Below are 16,861 nucleotides of genomic sequence, written 5' to 3'. Positions count from 1 at the left end.
CTATCAGTTTGGCCAGCAGCAATATTAATTTCCTTGCCTCACCTAATTAATTATTGTTAATCAGAACAAACAACAACTAGTCTTGGAAGGGTTAAATTTTGATCAGTAAAGGCTGTTTTCATCATACACACATGACCCAAGGAAAAAATATTTCCATTGATGATTGAAATTTACAAATAGGCAAAGTAAGAAAAATGCTGCTTGAGAACTTATTGGCATTTGACTTAAGGATATTTACTTTTTATATTTTGACGTGTTGTTGACAATTTGTGTTTTAATGGTGATAAAGCTTTAAGTTTTTGAATCTCCGAGTCTAACTGTCATTAAATAATTATTGTCCGACCCTCACACAATTTCCTGAAACTGAAAATTTAAATAGAAAAAAATGTTTAAAAACCAACATGGATATTATCTGTCAAAATAAAAAAAAAATAAAAATCAAATTTTGCCAAGCCTAGTAAACACGCATATTTCTGGGGTGGGGCTAATCACAGGCCGCTATATAATGTCTGACCTAGCATTCTGCAACTCTTGATAAGGGGGGAAATGTCCTTTCAGAGTCTGGGGCAGCATCTACAGAAGCATAACAAGGGAATTGAAGTCATCAGCCCTTCTCGTGGGCACAGGCTGTTGTACTTTAGTAAGTTTGGGCCCAACTCTCATCCTAGGCTTGATGGAGTTCACCTACAGTATGAGTGATAAGAGGATCGGGTGCTACCCACTTATAAAGTAAATCCAAGAGAGTTATGATTTTTATGATCAGTTAGGATTTTTTAAATCTGAGATTGTTTTTTCCTGCTAAAAAACACTGAAAGCCTGTTGTAAATGGGAAATACCAAGCTTAACAGTGAAACAAATGTCTGGTACATATAATATATCAGTATCACCTTTATATTGACTATCCTAGTTCTTTGGAAGAAGGTTACATTTTAGAAGTCAATGAGCTTTACCAGTTAAACTAATCCTCGCAAATGTAATAAAACATCTTGTAAATCTTTAAATAAATCTATTTTTGCCCATATAAGCATGACAGAGATTATACAGTAGGTCAAGTCCACAATCTTACCATAAATTTATCAGAAGTTACCTATCCAGTGATATATGGCACAACCTCCAAATTAGTCCAAGAGGATGTCAGTCCCAACCATTCATACTTTCACAAGGCTCACATTTTATTATGACAGTCTCATTTTTCAAGGAACACTATGCATTTTAATTGAGAAAATATAGAGGAAATAATCAAAAATACCCAAGAGATTTCAGAGCGAAGTCCCACTGAAAGAGAATGGGACATGTTCTCCCAAACCTTTCAGGTGCTTTTTATTCCTATTTCAAGAATTCTCCTATTCCTATTTCAAGAATGACCAGTGATAAGAATTTCCCATAGTGCTCTTACAGTGCCCTCTATTCCACTAAAAAATCCATCACATTAGATGTGTGAAGTTAGTAATAGTGGAAAAATTCAATTTAAGTGAATCAACCGTCTACCCACTGGCAGACTGCTATGTTGCACTGTAAGATCAGGAACCAAGAATTTTTATTTAACAAGTTGCTTGGAGTTCTGTTATTCCTTGAGAGAGGTACAAACAGTACCTGAGAAACTGCTGTATCTTTACTAGGATATTTTTATTTAATGTAAACCAGTGCTGCCCATCACACTCTCTTATTTTCCTTTCTTCTGGAACAAGGTGATTCCATTTAAATACCCCGACCCAGGAATCATTAAGAGTCTTTGACACCTAGCCAGAAGGCTCCTAATCATAATATATTTCAATGAAAAAGAACATGATATAATTTTGTCGCTACATCCTACTGAGTGAGGCACCCCTGGAAGTTATATGTTTTAGCAAACCACAGCGGATCCTGCTGCAGGACTGCAGAAGATTAAATCAGACCTTCTTGCTTCTCCCCTTTCTATCTCACACTTGAGAGCGGCATTACCCTACCTTTTTATGAGGTTCACAACCATGGGGTCACATTTAGACTCTTCAGTATCTATCTTATCCCACGTCCAAGCTCTTGTTAAGTTTTGTGACTCTTCCCTTCAGAACTTCTCTACAATTCGTCCTCTCCTCTCTCCCCCTACTGCCAAAAGAGTGATCCACACCTTGTTTATTGCCACAAGTACTACTGCCTCCTCCTTTCTGCCCTCCCTTACTCACCTTCTCCTCCTAGCCATAACCCTGAAGCTTACAATCTTTTGCCTTCTATAAAAGTGAAGGCCATGTCTCCTTCGGCATCAAAGTTCAGACTTGCTCTATTCTGATTGAACTGCACTAGCCTACAGCTCAGCTCTCACGTATGCCCCACTCATGCAGGAAAATGTTCACTAACCATTTGGAGTACAATTTTGATTCAAATATTGACAAAAAATTTTAAAGAGGTCGTTTTCCCTCAGAAAATCTTTTCATGGGAAAAATTTCAAAGAACTCTACTCAAGACTCTGGACCTTTCTTCACACTGCCCCTAATACCTGGAACAGTCTCCTCCTCCCTCCTAGTCACTCTCTCTCTTTTTCTCCTAATCACTCTGAAAATTTATTATACTGAGCATGTTTTCCAACACTAATCTATTCTGGCAGGGTCACTTTCCTGCTATCCAAACCCTCTTTCCAATGTGAGTATATGAAATAATGACTATCACATGAATCACAACATAACCACTGATCTGAGCTCCTGTAGAGAATATTGCCCATAAATCATCACGTTTTCCCTTTCCCCTCCCCTATCACCATATTCTGCTGTATGCCTATTGTTGCTTAGGCCTTGTCTACACTAAAGGGAAAAGTCGATCTAAGCTACGCAATTTGAATTACATGAATAGCGTAACTCAAATCCATGCAGCTTAGATCTACTTACTGCAGGGTCCACATTACGTGACATCGATGGGAGACGCTCTCCCGTCGACTCCCTTTACTCTTCTCGAGCAGGTGAAATACAGGAGTTGACGGGAGAGTGATCGGTGGTCGATTTAGCGGGTCTTCACTAGACCCGCTAAATCGACCGCCGATGCATCGATCGCCGCAGTGTCAATCCTCCAGTAAGTGTAGATAAGCCCTTACACTGCAGGCTCCTTGGAGTACAGACCTTGCCTTCGCCTTTGGCTGTAAAGTATCATAAAAACCAGTGATACTATATAAATAATGTAAAATTAATTAATAAAGGCCCCGGTCCATAAAAATGGTGGCACTAACATAAAACCAGCTGTCAGGTAAGGAAATGTGATGAAAAGTCCGGTACAGAAAGGACTGCTGCATGTTTGGTGGGCAAATCCCACAGTAACTAGTGCATTAGAAATACATGGGTAGATTAGATTAAATACACAGCAAAAGCATGCCCATACACACACGCACACATTTCGGGGTAATGAGTCAAAGAAAGAAATGAATAGAAAAACCATGCCTAATAAGAGAAAATGCAACTCAGTGATATTAAATAGTGGAATGTTATCACAATAGTGAGATTTAATGTTTGTTTTTTATTTAACTAACTACCACTCAGGGACCTTTTGTACTTGGGGGAAATGAACTCTTTGTACACCAGCCTTAGGTAGGAAAAGCAGGATGGCACCACAAAAAGAAGGTGTGAATAAGACAGAACACGATGTGTGAGGTAGAGAACACTTGTTCCTGTGGAGCCAGTCACAACAGAGAGAAACTGCCTTGAGTCAAAACATCGCTGTGGCCTGTCTGTCTTGTGCACTGCTTATTACAGGTAATGAGGATGTGTAATTTCAGAGTGCTTAGGTTACAGCTCAATGAGGAGCTTGCAAGTTTCCCATAGTTAAGTATGGACAGAAACACTAACTTGTAGGAGACAGAAAGAATTAGGCAACAAGGAAAAATCTAGTTCAGAGGAATCTTACTAATGATACTAAACTGACTGGTTCTGAGTTAGTCAAGACCTGTAAAAGAAACAGCCTTTTCAATGATGTAAGTGTAATAGGAAGGTTGTGAGCACCTAGATTTACAGCAGCTAGGGAAATCATAAGTTACATTGAGACTAGAGTCCCATGGGAAACTCTACTGTGGTGATACTTCAGTGTTTGTTTGTCAATTGCAATAGATAACTAACTAAGATTTGTGGTTAGCTAATTTCAGTGTTTACCATATTCAATGTATTGTCTATAGTAAATGTAGAGAACTACAAGGGATCACAGGCAAAACTGGCATGATTTTCATTGCCACCACTTAGAAAAGAAACCTTTCACCATGTCCATAGTCCATCATATGAAGCCTTGAACAATTCACTGGTGACTCAGAAGGCAGAGGCAGCACTTCCAGAACAGTACAGATCTCCTCTCTTGTCTACCATCCTTTCTTTCCATTTTAGCAAAACCTTGGAAACACTATCGTTATTCATTCACATTCTCTAGGTCCCTCAAAACAAATGGTTTTGATTGAGTCTGGTCTGGCTTCCATCGCTCCTGGAAAAGCAACTGCCCTTTGTATGAATGGGCTCCTCTCTCTCATTCTTTTCAACCTCACTCCCTTGTCTGATACTTTGACCATGACTCCCCTCTTAGCCACCTATAACACTTCTTAGAGATCCCCTTCACCTTCCTTCCCTGGCTTCACAGATACTTCTTCAATAGCTCTGCATTTTGGTCACCACCAGTTAAAATATCTTAAGCTGATTGCATGCATTTGATATGAAAATTATGGGGCGAGCAGGAGTATGACACTTGGAGAGAGAATTTTAAATAAGGTCACTTTTCAGACAGCAACTACACTTCAAACCATGTGTCCTAGCTCAGCAGTTCTCAACCAGGGGTCCAGGACCCCCTGAGGGGATGTGAGCAGATTTCAGGAGTCTGCCAAAATAAACAAGAAAGCCGAAGCCTGAGCCCCATCACCCAGGGCTGAAGCCGAAGCCCGAGCAACTTAGCTTTGTGGCATGGGGCCGGTGGCAATTGCCCTGCTTGCTACCCCCTAACACCGGCCCTGGCTTTTAATCTGCTGGATATGCAGAAAAGCAGTTCTTGTGGCATAGGTGAGCCATAGCTATAGCATGTTGGGGGGCCCTCAGAAAGAAAAAGGTTGAGGACTCCTGTCCTAGCTTATCTCCAAACTTAACACACTGTGTGTGCAGGAAAATACATTCACCCCTAGTGGCTTTAACGCACTGGCTACATAGCATATTTTAGTTAGTGATGGGAGAACAACACAGCTTTGTAGGCTTAAATGTACGTATGAACTTAATGAGCTAATGATCAAATAACAGAATGCCCTAAATCCCACTCATTTACTTATGTTCCACCTTCTTACTCCTCTCTCTTCTGGCCTAAATCCCATTCTGTCCCTTTGTTCTTCTACTCTTTTCTTCATTCTTTCTTTCATTACCGTCTTTTTTAAATTTCCCTCCCGTCCTCCTCCATTCCATCCCAACTTGTCTGTTTTTAAAGGTCTGTGTTACAACCAGATCAACCTAAACTACATCCCAACAAAATGCTGGGGCCCTTTATAACCCTCCACCCTATGAAGGATTTATCGAAATCTTGATTTTCCTGTTGTAATTTCTTTTAATAGAACAGAGATCTCTCTGTCTCCAGATTTGCTCTTGTTTGTGATTTAAACTGAATTAAATAATCTTTTGATAAGTCCTGCACTGACCCCTGGAGGATGGACTGAATGACAAAAGGGGTATTTTACATTACCATCAATGGGAGATTTGTCAGAGTACAGAATGCAGGATGTGTGTGTGTGTGTGTGTGTACGTTGTAAAAGTGGATGCAGTTATAAAAACTGTTGCAGATTAAAAGGAAAGAAAGGAATCCACTATTTGTCATACTATACAGAGTACACAATGTTTATGACCCTACATCAGTTACCAAAGATAAAGTGGATACATTTTGAAAAGGCTGAAAAAAGAAACAAATAAATAAGGAAAGCATACTGAGACTGTGAAAATTATTTATGTAAGTTGAATGAGGATGAAATGTCATGATGAATGAAAACTAAGTGAACTTCAGTCTATGAAATGTGCTTTGCTAAATGTTTGCATTGGGTGCAGTAGTAACACAGATGTAGCCATTTTATACCTGATATATGTTTTCTTCTGTTTCAGGCTCACGGATTGGCTCATGTCCAGCCTCAAACACAATGTACTATTACATCAGCCGCCAAAGAGGAAAGGTCAAAGATGAAACAGAAGGGGAAAAAAGGCAGTTTGGAATTCCAGATTAAAAAAAACCCTAAACATAGGCAGGTATTCAGGAAACAGGTTCAAAGTATAGGTTGGCACAAGGATAATCAGTTTGCTGGAAAACACAGTTATATTGTTTTCTTTTTAATGAAAGAGCAATAAAACAGACCTGGCTCTTCTTTAATGATCATTAGATCAACTTCCTGCTGCTCTCTCACTAGGGATACATTCTGAAGCCCATTTCTGCTCCCATTGAAGTCAATGGGAATTTTGACATGGACTTCAATGGAAGCAGGAACAGGCCTCTGGGCTGAATAATCATCACCCCCCCCCCAACTCCCCACATTTATTAGTAGTGAATAAGAAAGCTAAACCAAAACTCAGAGAACAGTTTGGTGCTTATGTAACAAGTTTCATAGTAATAGTTTGCTACTGTGCTTTACTTTTTTTAGGTTATGGCTTTACAGTCCTTACTGTTTAGGGTTTTCAAAATAAAACTTGTAGCCAAGTTTTTCAAAAGCGAATAATGATTAAGGGTGTCTCCATTTTGGATGCCTCCTATGGGGCATCTCAAAGGGGCCTGATTTTCACTGAATAGTCACCCTCCAGAAACCAGGCTCCTTTCAGGTGTATTAAGCTGGCATGCAAAAATAGAGGCACCTGACATCTCTAATTACTTTTGAAAATCTTAGCCTCAAATGAAGTAGCATTTTATTAGGCTCCTACATTTCCAGCAAAATGTTAAAGTGAGTATGCACAACAGCTTATTTAATAAGACCCAAACTGCCAACATACCAAATCAGCTGGTTACAGTAGTCAATTCCATTTTTTCCCCTGGTACCAGTAGTGATGCTCTGGGAGAAATTCTGGCCCCAGGGAAGCCAATGGCAAAACTCCCATTGACTTCCATGGGGCCAGGATTTCACCCTCATTGTTGTTTTCAAAATAGTTTCTGTTTTTGTTACGTTTCCCCACAAAGATGTGTCATTATTTTTGGAGAGAAAACTTTCACTTCCGTTTCTAAATGATATTCTAAGCAAATATTTAAGGTTTCCATCCTATATTGTAATATTACATATTAGTATTATTATCTAGAACTTAGTAAATATTCTGCTCTTTATGTTGAGATTGTTCTCCCTCTACTTAAAATGTATCTCAGTAAACTTTTGCAGTACTTTGTTACAAGACTAGCCTGTGTCTGAAAATAGGATAATGTATATCTAACTATTTCTGAAACCTAATCTGTACAGCTTCAGAAATTACCTGGTACACAGGATCTTCTACATCTTCTTCCAAAATTGTCTACAGCAAAGAGGACAGGCGGTAAAAGCAAAGAACATAAACAGCAGAGAAACAAGACTGTATTCGGAAATTAAAGGACAGCAAAGAAATGAGCTCATTGTACGTTAAAAATAGATATTTCTTTTTGAGTTTACAGATAACTGTTGTGTTATTGCACAAGGTAACTTTTAATCAAAGCTGCACCTTGTCTGACTTTATTTAAGACGACACATTCTGAAGCAAAATTCAAACTGTGCTACAATTACCAAACACTCTTAAAACAGATCTACCCAATGTGCTGGCTTCCACTAAAAGTTGTCTCTCTAATTCAAAGGAACACTCTCTATATGAAATGAGTAGATCATTTCATGTTTCTAAGATTTTCATCTTACCCAGTGTTACAATTTCCATCACTGTTTAAGCCTACTTAAATTTCCATAAGCCCCTGGAAATTTCCATTACATGCATCCGACGAAGTGGGCATTCACCCACAAAAGCTTATGCTCCAATACATCTGTTAGTCTTAAAGGTGCCACAGGACTCTCTGTTGCTTTTTACAGATCCAGACTAATACGGCTACCCCTCTGATACTTAAGCCTACTTTGACAGAGTAAGAGCTGTTACCTTTCTATTTGTCCGTGTGGAGCATGATCCTGAAACCCCTACCCCTATCCTCTGACTGGCTAGAAGCTAAGCACACACAGATACCTGGTACACTGCTTGTTCACACTGCTTGTCCTTTTGTGCCTTTTTTTCCATTTCTTCCCTTTGTTTCAATTCATAAATGAGCTGAAACAGGTCTCGCAAGTCCAGAATTACAGGCTCAGCCTATTGAAGCAAAAACAGTAAGTAGGTTTTAATAAAGGAAAGAAGACTTTCCCCCCCGGTCCTGTTGGTAGAACAGTGATATCTACCTTTCAAGAGAAGGAACTTCACACTGAATTAATTTCTACCTTGTTTATATTAGTTTAGAAAATTGCATCTAGGCTAAGGTTCATTTCTATAAAACTAATTATATTTGCAGATTAATGATAATTATACTTATGAGTATTGAAAGTATTGCTTATATTTATTAGTGGTTTCTAATACAATGAAATTAGGGCAGATTTTATGCAAAGTAGCTATTTGTTTTCTATCGTTTTCTGTTTAAATGAGTCTACGAACATACGTAAACATATTTGTATTCCGTCGATGTATCTAGTTTAATTAGAAAGGAAAATAATGACTAATTAGAAGGAATACATCAAGAAAAATTAAGAAGGGTGAAATACATTCCCTTTTTCTCAGACTGGGTATAGCTAATCCACCATCTAAGAACGTCTATGCAGACACATCTGACAGCACGTATATTGAACAAACAAGCTAGCATGCCCTTTTGAATAGCAACATTAAAGATATAACTTTCAAATTGAGTTAAACTATAGAAAATGACAAAGATTTGATACTTACTGCCTGGGCTGTTTTTATTGCCACAAATCTATGATTTCCTTCCTTTCCACACACATATCCAAAGGCTCGGTGGTCTGTGATATCCTTTGCAATGTACGAAATTTCATGAACTGCATGATGGTGCTGTAGTAGCTATTAAAAAAGCAAACCAAAACACATCTATAAAAACATTCCATTCAAGCTATAATTTAATTCTCAAGACATACATTTTACCTGGGTCTTCGTATGTCTACCAAATTTTAAAAAGCCATTGCGTCAAAATGAATAGCAATGTTTGGACAGTGCAATCAGGCGATCTCTAAACAAGTGTTTTGACCAATTTAAGCACTGTATTCATGTTTTGCATAAACGTTTCTTCCAATACCTTATGGTGAGAGATAATTCAATAAAGTATTCTAGGCACCTTAGCAATTAATTTGATGATTAAAATGTATAAAATAACAAGAAGCACCTATCTGATTATCAGGATTCTAGCTCCAAGCCTCTTACTGGATCCATGTGGGAGGACTTCTATGGCAGCACAGAGCCCCACTGACTGCAGGCCTGGGGCCTAAGCCTTGATCTTACTCCCTACGGAATCAATGGCAAAATTCCCATTGACCACAATGGGATAAGGATCCGACTACAAATTGTATTTTTAGAATTGCATTTAGGGCAACATCAGAGCTGCAAAATTTTACTTTTCTCGAAAACTCGTAAATTTCCCCCCCTTCTTGGTTTGAAAAGGGATTGGTTTTTAGCTGACAATGACCCATTTTTGTCTGAAAAATTTGCAAATTTTGTTGCAAAACTGTGTGTGAAAGGCCTGTTTTTGATGTCAACAAGAAAATGTGAAAGCACCCAAATGTATGGCTTTTCATTTTAATTGTGAACATTTCCATACAGCTGTATTTAATGCAGTAAACAAAACTAGCATCCACTTTCAAAGTCCTTCTGAAATAAAAAGGCTTTAAAGCCTTCTATAAAAGGGTATGAGACCCCATAGTCTACCTCAGGTCCAGAGACAATATAGGAGCTACAGAGGCAAATATATAAACAGCAGTCACTTGGTCCATGCAAGCGCCAAGCCCATCTTTTGGACCACATAGAGAGGGATGCCATGGAGGAGCTAAAAGTACAGAAGAGTAGCACAAGTGATGACCCCTTAAGCGTAACCAAGGGAAAGCGAAGGTTTGCACCAACTGAATCAACCCCTCTACTACATCCCTGTCTACACCAATTATTGAGTCCGGGCTACCCTGAGTGCAGACGACAACTTTATAGGTCTGTCCTCGAACTATTTACCTAAAATGATCTAATTGTCTGAATTTCTTACTTCCTACATGTCTCTTGCTCTTCACAGTCTAAAAAGAATACCATTCTCAAGTGCAGACAGAACCTCAGAAAGGGCACTACTAGAGGATCACATTCCTGTCCTTTTTGAGAAAAACACATATGGACAATCAGCATGGTACCCTGAGCTCTAAACCATCGGTTATTTTTACATTTTTTTAAATGTGTGAAAACAGAGTGAGTGAGTGAGAGAGAGAGAGGTGCCCGTGATGAGACTGCTGTAGAAATGGGGGATGAAATGAAAATGGAAATGTAACACAAAGACGAGACATGACTGCTTATAAGACAAAAGACTGGATATTTTTTCATTTTGTTAGTAAGTGTCACACAACTTTTGGGGTTCAAGATGGCTCATATTCAGGCTAACAGGTGTACTGCCACTGACTGCAATTTGAACAAGGCTGGGTTTTAGATGGCTATTGTTCATGAGAGATGCCGCTTTCCCAATGTGTTAATGATGTAAAATTGAAGATGGGATTGCATTTATATAATATAGGGACATTGATTTATTTGTTTATTCTCAGCTCAAGTTGCATGCTCTCTGTAATAGTGAAATTAAATGTTCCCCTTTCTCTAAATGCTGTATATTATAGAGAATGTTATCTCAGGCTCCTGTTAAATAAAAGTTTTTTATTGATTGCCATGCAGCATTTTGCACTGAAATTAAACTCCTTCCTGGTAGAATTAGATTTGAAGATTATTCTGAGGTGGAAAAATATCATCTACAATGCAAGACACCAGATGGAGACATTTTAATTTATTTGGGAACCCTTATTAATGGTTCTAAAATCATTACATTTGTAATTGCTGATGATACCATTTGCAAGGCAATACTGAGCATCAAAATAAGTAAAGGTGTCCGCAGCATTATCCTTTTGCATATTTTACTTTATGGAGTGTTTAGAAAGATTGCTCTCAAGAAGTTTTCATTAGTCAGAGAGAGATTCTGAGCACAAGTGTCATAATTTTCTCCATCCTTGAAACACATACATAAAATGAAATATTGTCCATACAGTTGTACTGAAATGCAGATGTACATAATCATTTGAAATTATTCTTTTGCAGACTTAGGTGAGTCTAGGAGTTGCTTGATATATATATTTTTAATTTTCAACTAACTTAATCTAAAGTTTTGACTTAATAAGTATGTGCCTGATTCTTCTCTACCATACACTTACACTGTTGTAGTAAATTGGAAGTAACCCCATTGCAGTCAATGGAGTAAAATCTGTGTAAAACTGGAGATCAGAATCATGTCCTGTAGCTAATCAGATATGGTAGCATTTAACCCCCACTTTGCACTGGTGTAAAGGTGTGAAGTGAGGGAGAATATGGCCAGATGTCTCTCCCTTCTCAAGCAGAAATTAGAAATGGCCAGCTAAACAAAAGAACAGTCTACAAATACACGATCTTTATAGATTGTGATTAATTTATGAGAATCCACCATATGTTAATTTAATCTGGCCTTTAAAATATGACTGATCAGTGCAAATGCCTTCTTTATCCAATCAGTTTTACAACACTGCTTGCATTCAGTTACTACTCTTAAAACACTGTTCCATAGCCCCAAATGGAAATGAAACAAAACTGTTGTTCCACACTCAAGTACTCATGTTCACATTCTAATTTTCTCTCTCTCTCCTTCTCTTTTATCCTCAGGACTTTTATTATGACATAATCTTGCCTCTAGAGGAAGATGGGCATACAAAATAAGTATTTCATAACTCACTCAAGGGGTGTTCATGAGACCCCCTTTTGTTATTCTCCCTGATACATTCCTTCAGCTATTATTTGACAATTTTACAATATCTTTGCTGAGTGCTTCTATGAGCCATTTACCAATTTATAAATGAAGTATCAAATTGTTTGGAGGGCTGCAGTATGACAGAACAAATTACAGCGACGGCTTAATTTGTATTATGGTTCAATACAGTCAATTAAATACTGCATAGATTAGAAAGTAATTTGCTTTACCATTTAAGCTTTAGTTGTTTAAAAAAAATCCATTATACACACCGTCCATATTATTGTTCGAGTCTGTATGCAACACTATCCGCAGTACAAAATATACAGGATTCAAAAATATGATAAAAGCATGAATAAGCCGTGACACACAGGATAATAAAGAGTGGTATACACGACTGCTCAGTACTATAACTGTTCACAGTACTTGTTGTCTCGCGAGGCTAAGGGGAATGGGACCTCATTCGTAGAGCTCTTTTGTTTTACTTACATTTTTGGATGGATTTTTTGAATTTGAAGTTTAGGAGATAAAGTGGCAACTTTAAAAAGCCAGAGAGCTCAGTCACTGCCACCATACAAAGCAGGCCTAACCTTGACCTATGCACAAAGATCAAGTAAACAGGCTTTGCACAGGGGGTCTCTGAAAAGGTTTGGCAGGTGGAGTGGTGGGCGGAATCCTCACAAACTATGGTGTAGCAATGGGCCTGTTTTGTCTTTGCTACTGCAATTTAAGGGTCGCTGTAACGTCCACTGACCCTGCGCTCCCCTTCCACCGACAATTTTGGCCTCTGTACCTACCTAGTCATTATTTTCTCTCCTTTTTCCAGTCTGTCCTCTGCTTCTGCTGCTCTCCCATGTTGCCTCCCCGCCCCACATTGAATTGATTGAGCTACCTCAGAGATCGGTAGCATTTCTAATTTCCCTCAGGCTGCTTAGAGCCTGTCATAAATTCGTTCACCCTTGATCCTCATCTTGCCCCTTGGATTTCCATGCTCTGGCCTCCAGTTCTCCTGAATCAATTAAGCACTTAGAGAGGCCAGCAATCATGTCAAATATGAGAGTTAGGTGGTGTTACAAAGTCACGGCCATACTATCACTATTCCCTTTTTAATGAGGCAGCCTATTTATTGAGGCCCGGGGCACAGTAGTAAGACCCCCAGTGAGAATTATCCTGCAGGGAAAGCAGCAAAGCATCTTGTAAATGGTGCCCAGTCAATAGCAGAAATCACAAATAAAACAATGTTATATTTATATGGACAAGCTCCACAGGGATTTCATATAAAGAACCTTTCATATTAATTAATTTACCCCATGAGCCTGCTTTCAGATCAGTGGTATCAACTGACTCAAATTTATGTGCCACTACTGCCACTATTAGCTTTGTGAGAGGAGTGACAGACCTTGTCCACCCATTCTCTATATTTCTATTCCTATTTGATATCTGTCAAGAGCATTTCCTACTCTATTTGAGCCAACAATCTTTTAAGGCTTTGCAAGAACTACTTCTGCATGCTGGGTGAAATTCACTTGTGCATGGAAGACAGACATAATGAGGTCCTCTGCACCACTCAGGCTTTATTATAGTTATCTATCTATACATTCTAATTACAACATATATACAATACTAAAAAGTACTTTAAGGGCCACAGTTTCAGAAATGCTCAGAACCTGCAGCTGCCATAAATTTTGACTCAAGTTGTGAGTGCTTAGCACTTCAGAAAATCTAGCCATAAATGTCTAGGGCGCTTACTAAATAAGAATCCCAGAATTTGAACTCACGGAGTAAAATTATTGTATCACCTTAGTAACAGGCTTGGTGAGCTGGAAATGTTTTACCACAATTTACGGCAACATGTTAAATTAACACAATGTGGCACTGCAGTGATTCTGAGATTAGGTCTTGTCTCCATTGAAGACAAGGGAGGTACAGAAGTTTGGCTAGTTTCTCTTTTAGATGTGAGACTTTGTTACAAATATTCATGCTGCTTGGTGCGCGCACACACACACACACTCATTTTCCCTAAACACTTTTCATTTCTGTCTTTCTAGCAGTCAGTCTAATGAGACACCTTTTGGATTTGCAGGGTTAAATGGAACCGTAGTTCAAAACATCCGTTTCTAGTGTAGGATGGGCTAGTGGCTTAAGCAGCAGATTTGAAATACCTAGATTCTCTAGAATTGCAGGTTCAATTATTAGCCAGGTGAGTCTAGCTTTACACCTTTCAGTGATGGAGAGACTGCATTTCATGCAGTTTATTGTATGTAGGTACTTTCTGTAGGTTCTCTATGGACATTTCAGATCCCATTGGCAGGGATTTTCTCTGGTGACCTCCATTAGGGCGGACCAGAGGGCTGTGAATATGATGTTCACCTTTTGCTTACCTTCCACCCTAGGGGTGCCTGCATTTCAGTGGTACTATATGTATACGGTTTTGGGAAAAAATATAACAGCTTCTATATCAGAGCTCAAATGTTGGTGAAGTGGAAAAGAAATCTGCAAATCAGTTTGCAGCTTGAACTTTTCAGTGTTGATTTTCTAGAATTTAGCATTTGGGGTGGCAGATGGAGTGGCAAAGAATTTGCCTACGGAGCTATGTGGTGAGCGAGCAGATGGGGGAAATGCACCGAGCACCGGCTGCAGAAATTCTCAATTTAATATGAAGTAGTAAAGAGGATTCAGCTTGGTGCATTTCAGAGCTGTAGTTAAACAGTTTAAAAATCACAAAGCAAACATGAGCAGAGGTAGTGCCAGAGTTCCTTCACTGGGAGAGCCAACTGCTTTTGTGCCTCCTGCACTGGATTCCTCCTTGGTATTTCTCTCTCCATCTCTTTCTGATAGTTTATTGGCGCACTCAGTTCAATTCAAGAACACTCTGGCAACATTTGTTACGTCAACAAAAGTGTAAAAGCAGAGATAGAATCATCTGGTCTCTAACAGAGATAGCTACAGTCTAAACAGGGAAGGCATCACAGTGTATTTGGAATATTATTCCCTATGTGAATTTGTCATTGCTGTTGATTTTTAAATTGGTGGCAAGTTGCTCTTCTCCTTTCTCCCAGGGTTAGGCACAGTTTTTCGCTCATATTTTCTTTTGATTAAATGTCTCTTATAATTTCTGCTAATTTTTCTAATAGTTACACAAAAGTTTCCTGGATTGTGTTTGAAGCCCAAGTAGGAAAGGGTGTAAGTAAACAGAACACTCAAAACACATTTTTTCCAGATCTAAAAAATTTGGTTAGATACACTTAAGCTTTAAGCAAACCTGAAACTTTGATTACATTTCCAACTTTTATGATCTGAGAGGTGTTCCCCCAAATCTTCAAAGTAACAAAGGGAGTTATTTATTTGGAATATTACCAGCAACACATTACAACTCACAAGAGGAAAGGCCTAGAGAAATGTGGCTAAACAAAATATGAGATGTGGGACAGATCAGAGTTTAAATTAAATTGCTTTAATCTCACCATGAGGAGCATAATTGTAACACCTGAGAAGCAAACAATAAGCACAAATTGCCATATATTTAGGAAAATGTCAGTCTCTTATTTATATACTGAATAAAAAACTCCTGAATACCCATGCAAGTATAATAATTCTCCCCAAATACCCAATTCTGCTATATATTGTGAATACATATATGTATGTATGTATATATGTATGTATGTATGTGTGTGTGTGTAACAATGGTGCACTGTAAAACTGTGCATATATTTGTGATTAAAAATGTAGCACTAGGTACTTGTAGTCTCATTGTTTCATACTCTGCACTTATAGTATATCTTCTATTTGATGCTCTCAACAGGTGGGGAAACTAAGGCATGAAGAGATTACATGCCTTGTCTAAGGCCACACAAGAAATCTGGGGCAGAGCCAGAATTAGAACCCAGTCCTCCTGTCACCCAGCCCTCTGCCTTAACCACAATTCCATGCCATCCTTCCTATATAAGATCACATCCCAACTGTTCAGATATGTGTATTTTGCCATTTATATGCTGTAATGCTGGTCAATGCCATGGATACCTGTAATGAGCCCCATAAAACACAAATACACAGTACTAAATAAAATAAAAAGCACATTTCATTAGATACGATTATCTAGCTCTTTGATGTGATGATATTAAAAATCAATAGGCGAATACAAATAACTGCGTGTGTGGAACCTAGCTTGATTGTGAATGAGGTGGGATATAGTTCACGGTTAGCAAATGATCAACATATTAAACTTCTATTGAAATTTTTTTGGACAAGGTATTTTTTCAATTCAACCTTCTGAAAGAAGCATCTCATATTTTAACAGTCATATAAGCAAACCCAAATGGGCGCCTCTCTTGTAGTCCTGATATAATATGGTATGTTCCACATCCTGGCTGAGACACCACAGATTACACAGCTCAGAAACAAATAAAAGAGTACAAATTGAACCTGGTAGCACAGAGCAAGAAAAGTGAACAAAGAGCAACATGACAATTTGCAGTTTGATTGCAGCATGTACCGCAGAATGGGCTTAGAAGCAGGAGTTTTGAGCATGAATATGATTGAACCCTCTCACTGAAAGAGACTGTCTGTTCTGCCGAACATTTGCAAAGCTCTATGTGGCTGAAAATGAATAGTCCACCATTGAAGCTGTTTGACCCTAAGCCATTCATTCAGTCTTAGCGGACAATAGGTAACAGAATAGCTCCCTTGTGGAAAACAAGCATAGGAGAAAAAAAGGAAGTTGTAACCTTTGGAATGTTCTCCAAGCATGAATGGAGTTCTCTTCAGATGGCTGGCCTTTAAAACATGGCTTCACAATGAAAGGAAAATAAATCTGTCTAATCCCTGAGCCTCTTTAGTAAGGACAGATTTTACCCACAATAACTTGAGGAAAGGCTTTTGTAAATCCTTCTAAAAGGAATTTCAGTGGATATTC

At 38.5% G+C, this 16,861-nt stretch overlaps 1 protein-coding gene across 1 annotated transcript in view; it reads right to left on the bottom strand.

Annotated features, from left to right (window-relative positions):
- LOC113406511 (disabled homolog 1) overlaps positions 1-16,861 on the bottom strand; it is a 257,959-nt gene that overhangs the window by 49,069 nt on the left and 192,029 nt on the right. The window contains exons 6-9 of the mRNA XM_026651760.1: positions 8,874-9,005; positions 8,133-8,252; positions 7,407-7,445; positions 6,040-6,105 (exon numbers count right to left, since the gene is read on the bottom strand). Of these exons, the coding sequence (XP_026507545.1) occupies positions 6,040-6,105; positions 7,407-7,445; positions 8,133-8,252; positions 8,874-9,005 (357 nt within the window). The remainder of the gene's footprint in view (positions 1-6,039; positions 6,106-7,406; positions 7,446-8,132; positions 8,253-8,873; positions 9,006-16,861) is intronic.

Source organism: Terrapene carolina, unplaced genomic scaffold (assembly GCF_002925995.2).
Source record: "Terrapene carolina triunguis isolate 2854851 unplaced genomic scaffold, T_m_triunguis-2.0 Scaffold102, whole genome shotgun sequence".
NCBI lineage: Eukaryota > Metazoa > Chordata > Testudines > Emydidae > Terrapene > Terrapene triunguis.
This window is presented reverse-complemented; position numbering and strand designations above follow the sequence as displayed.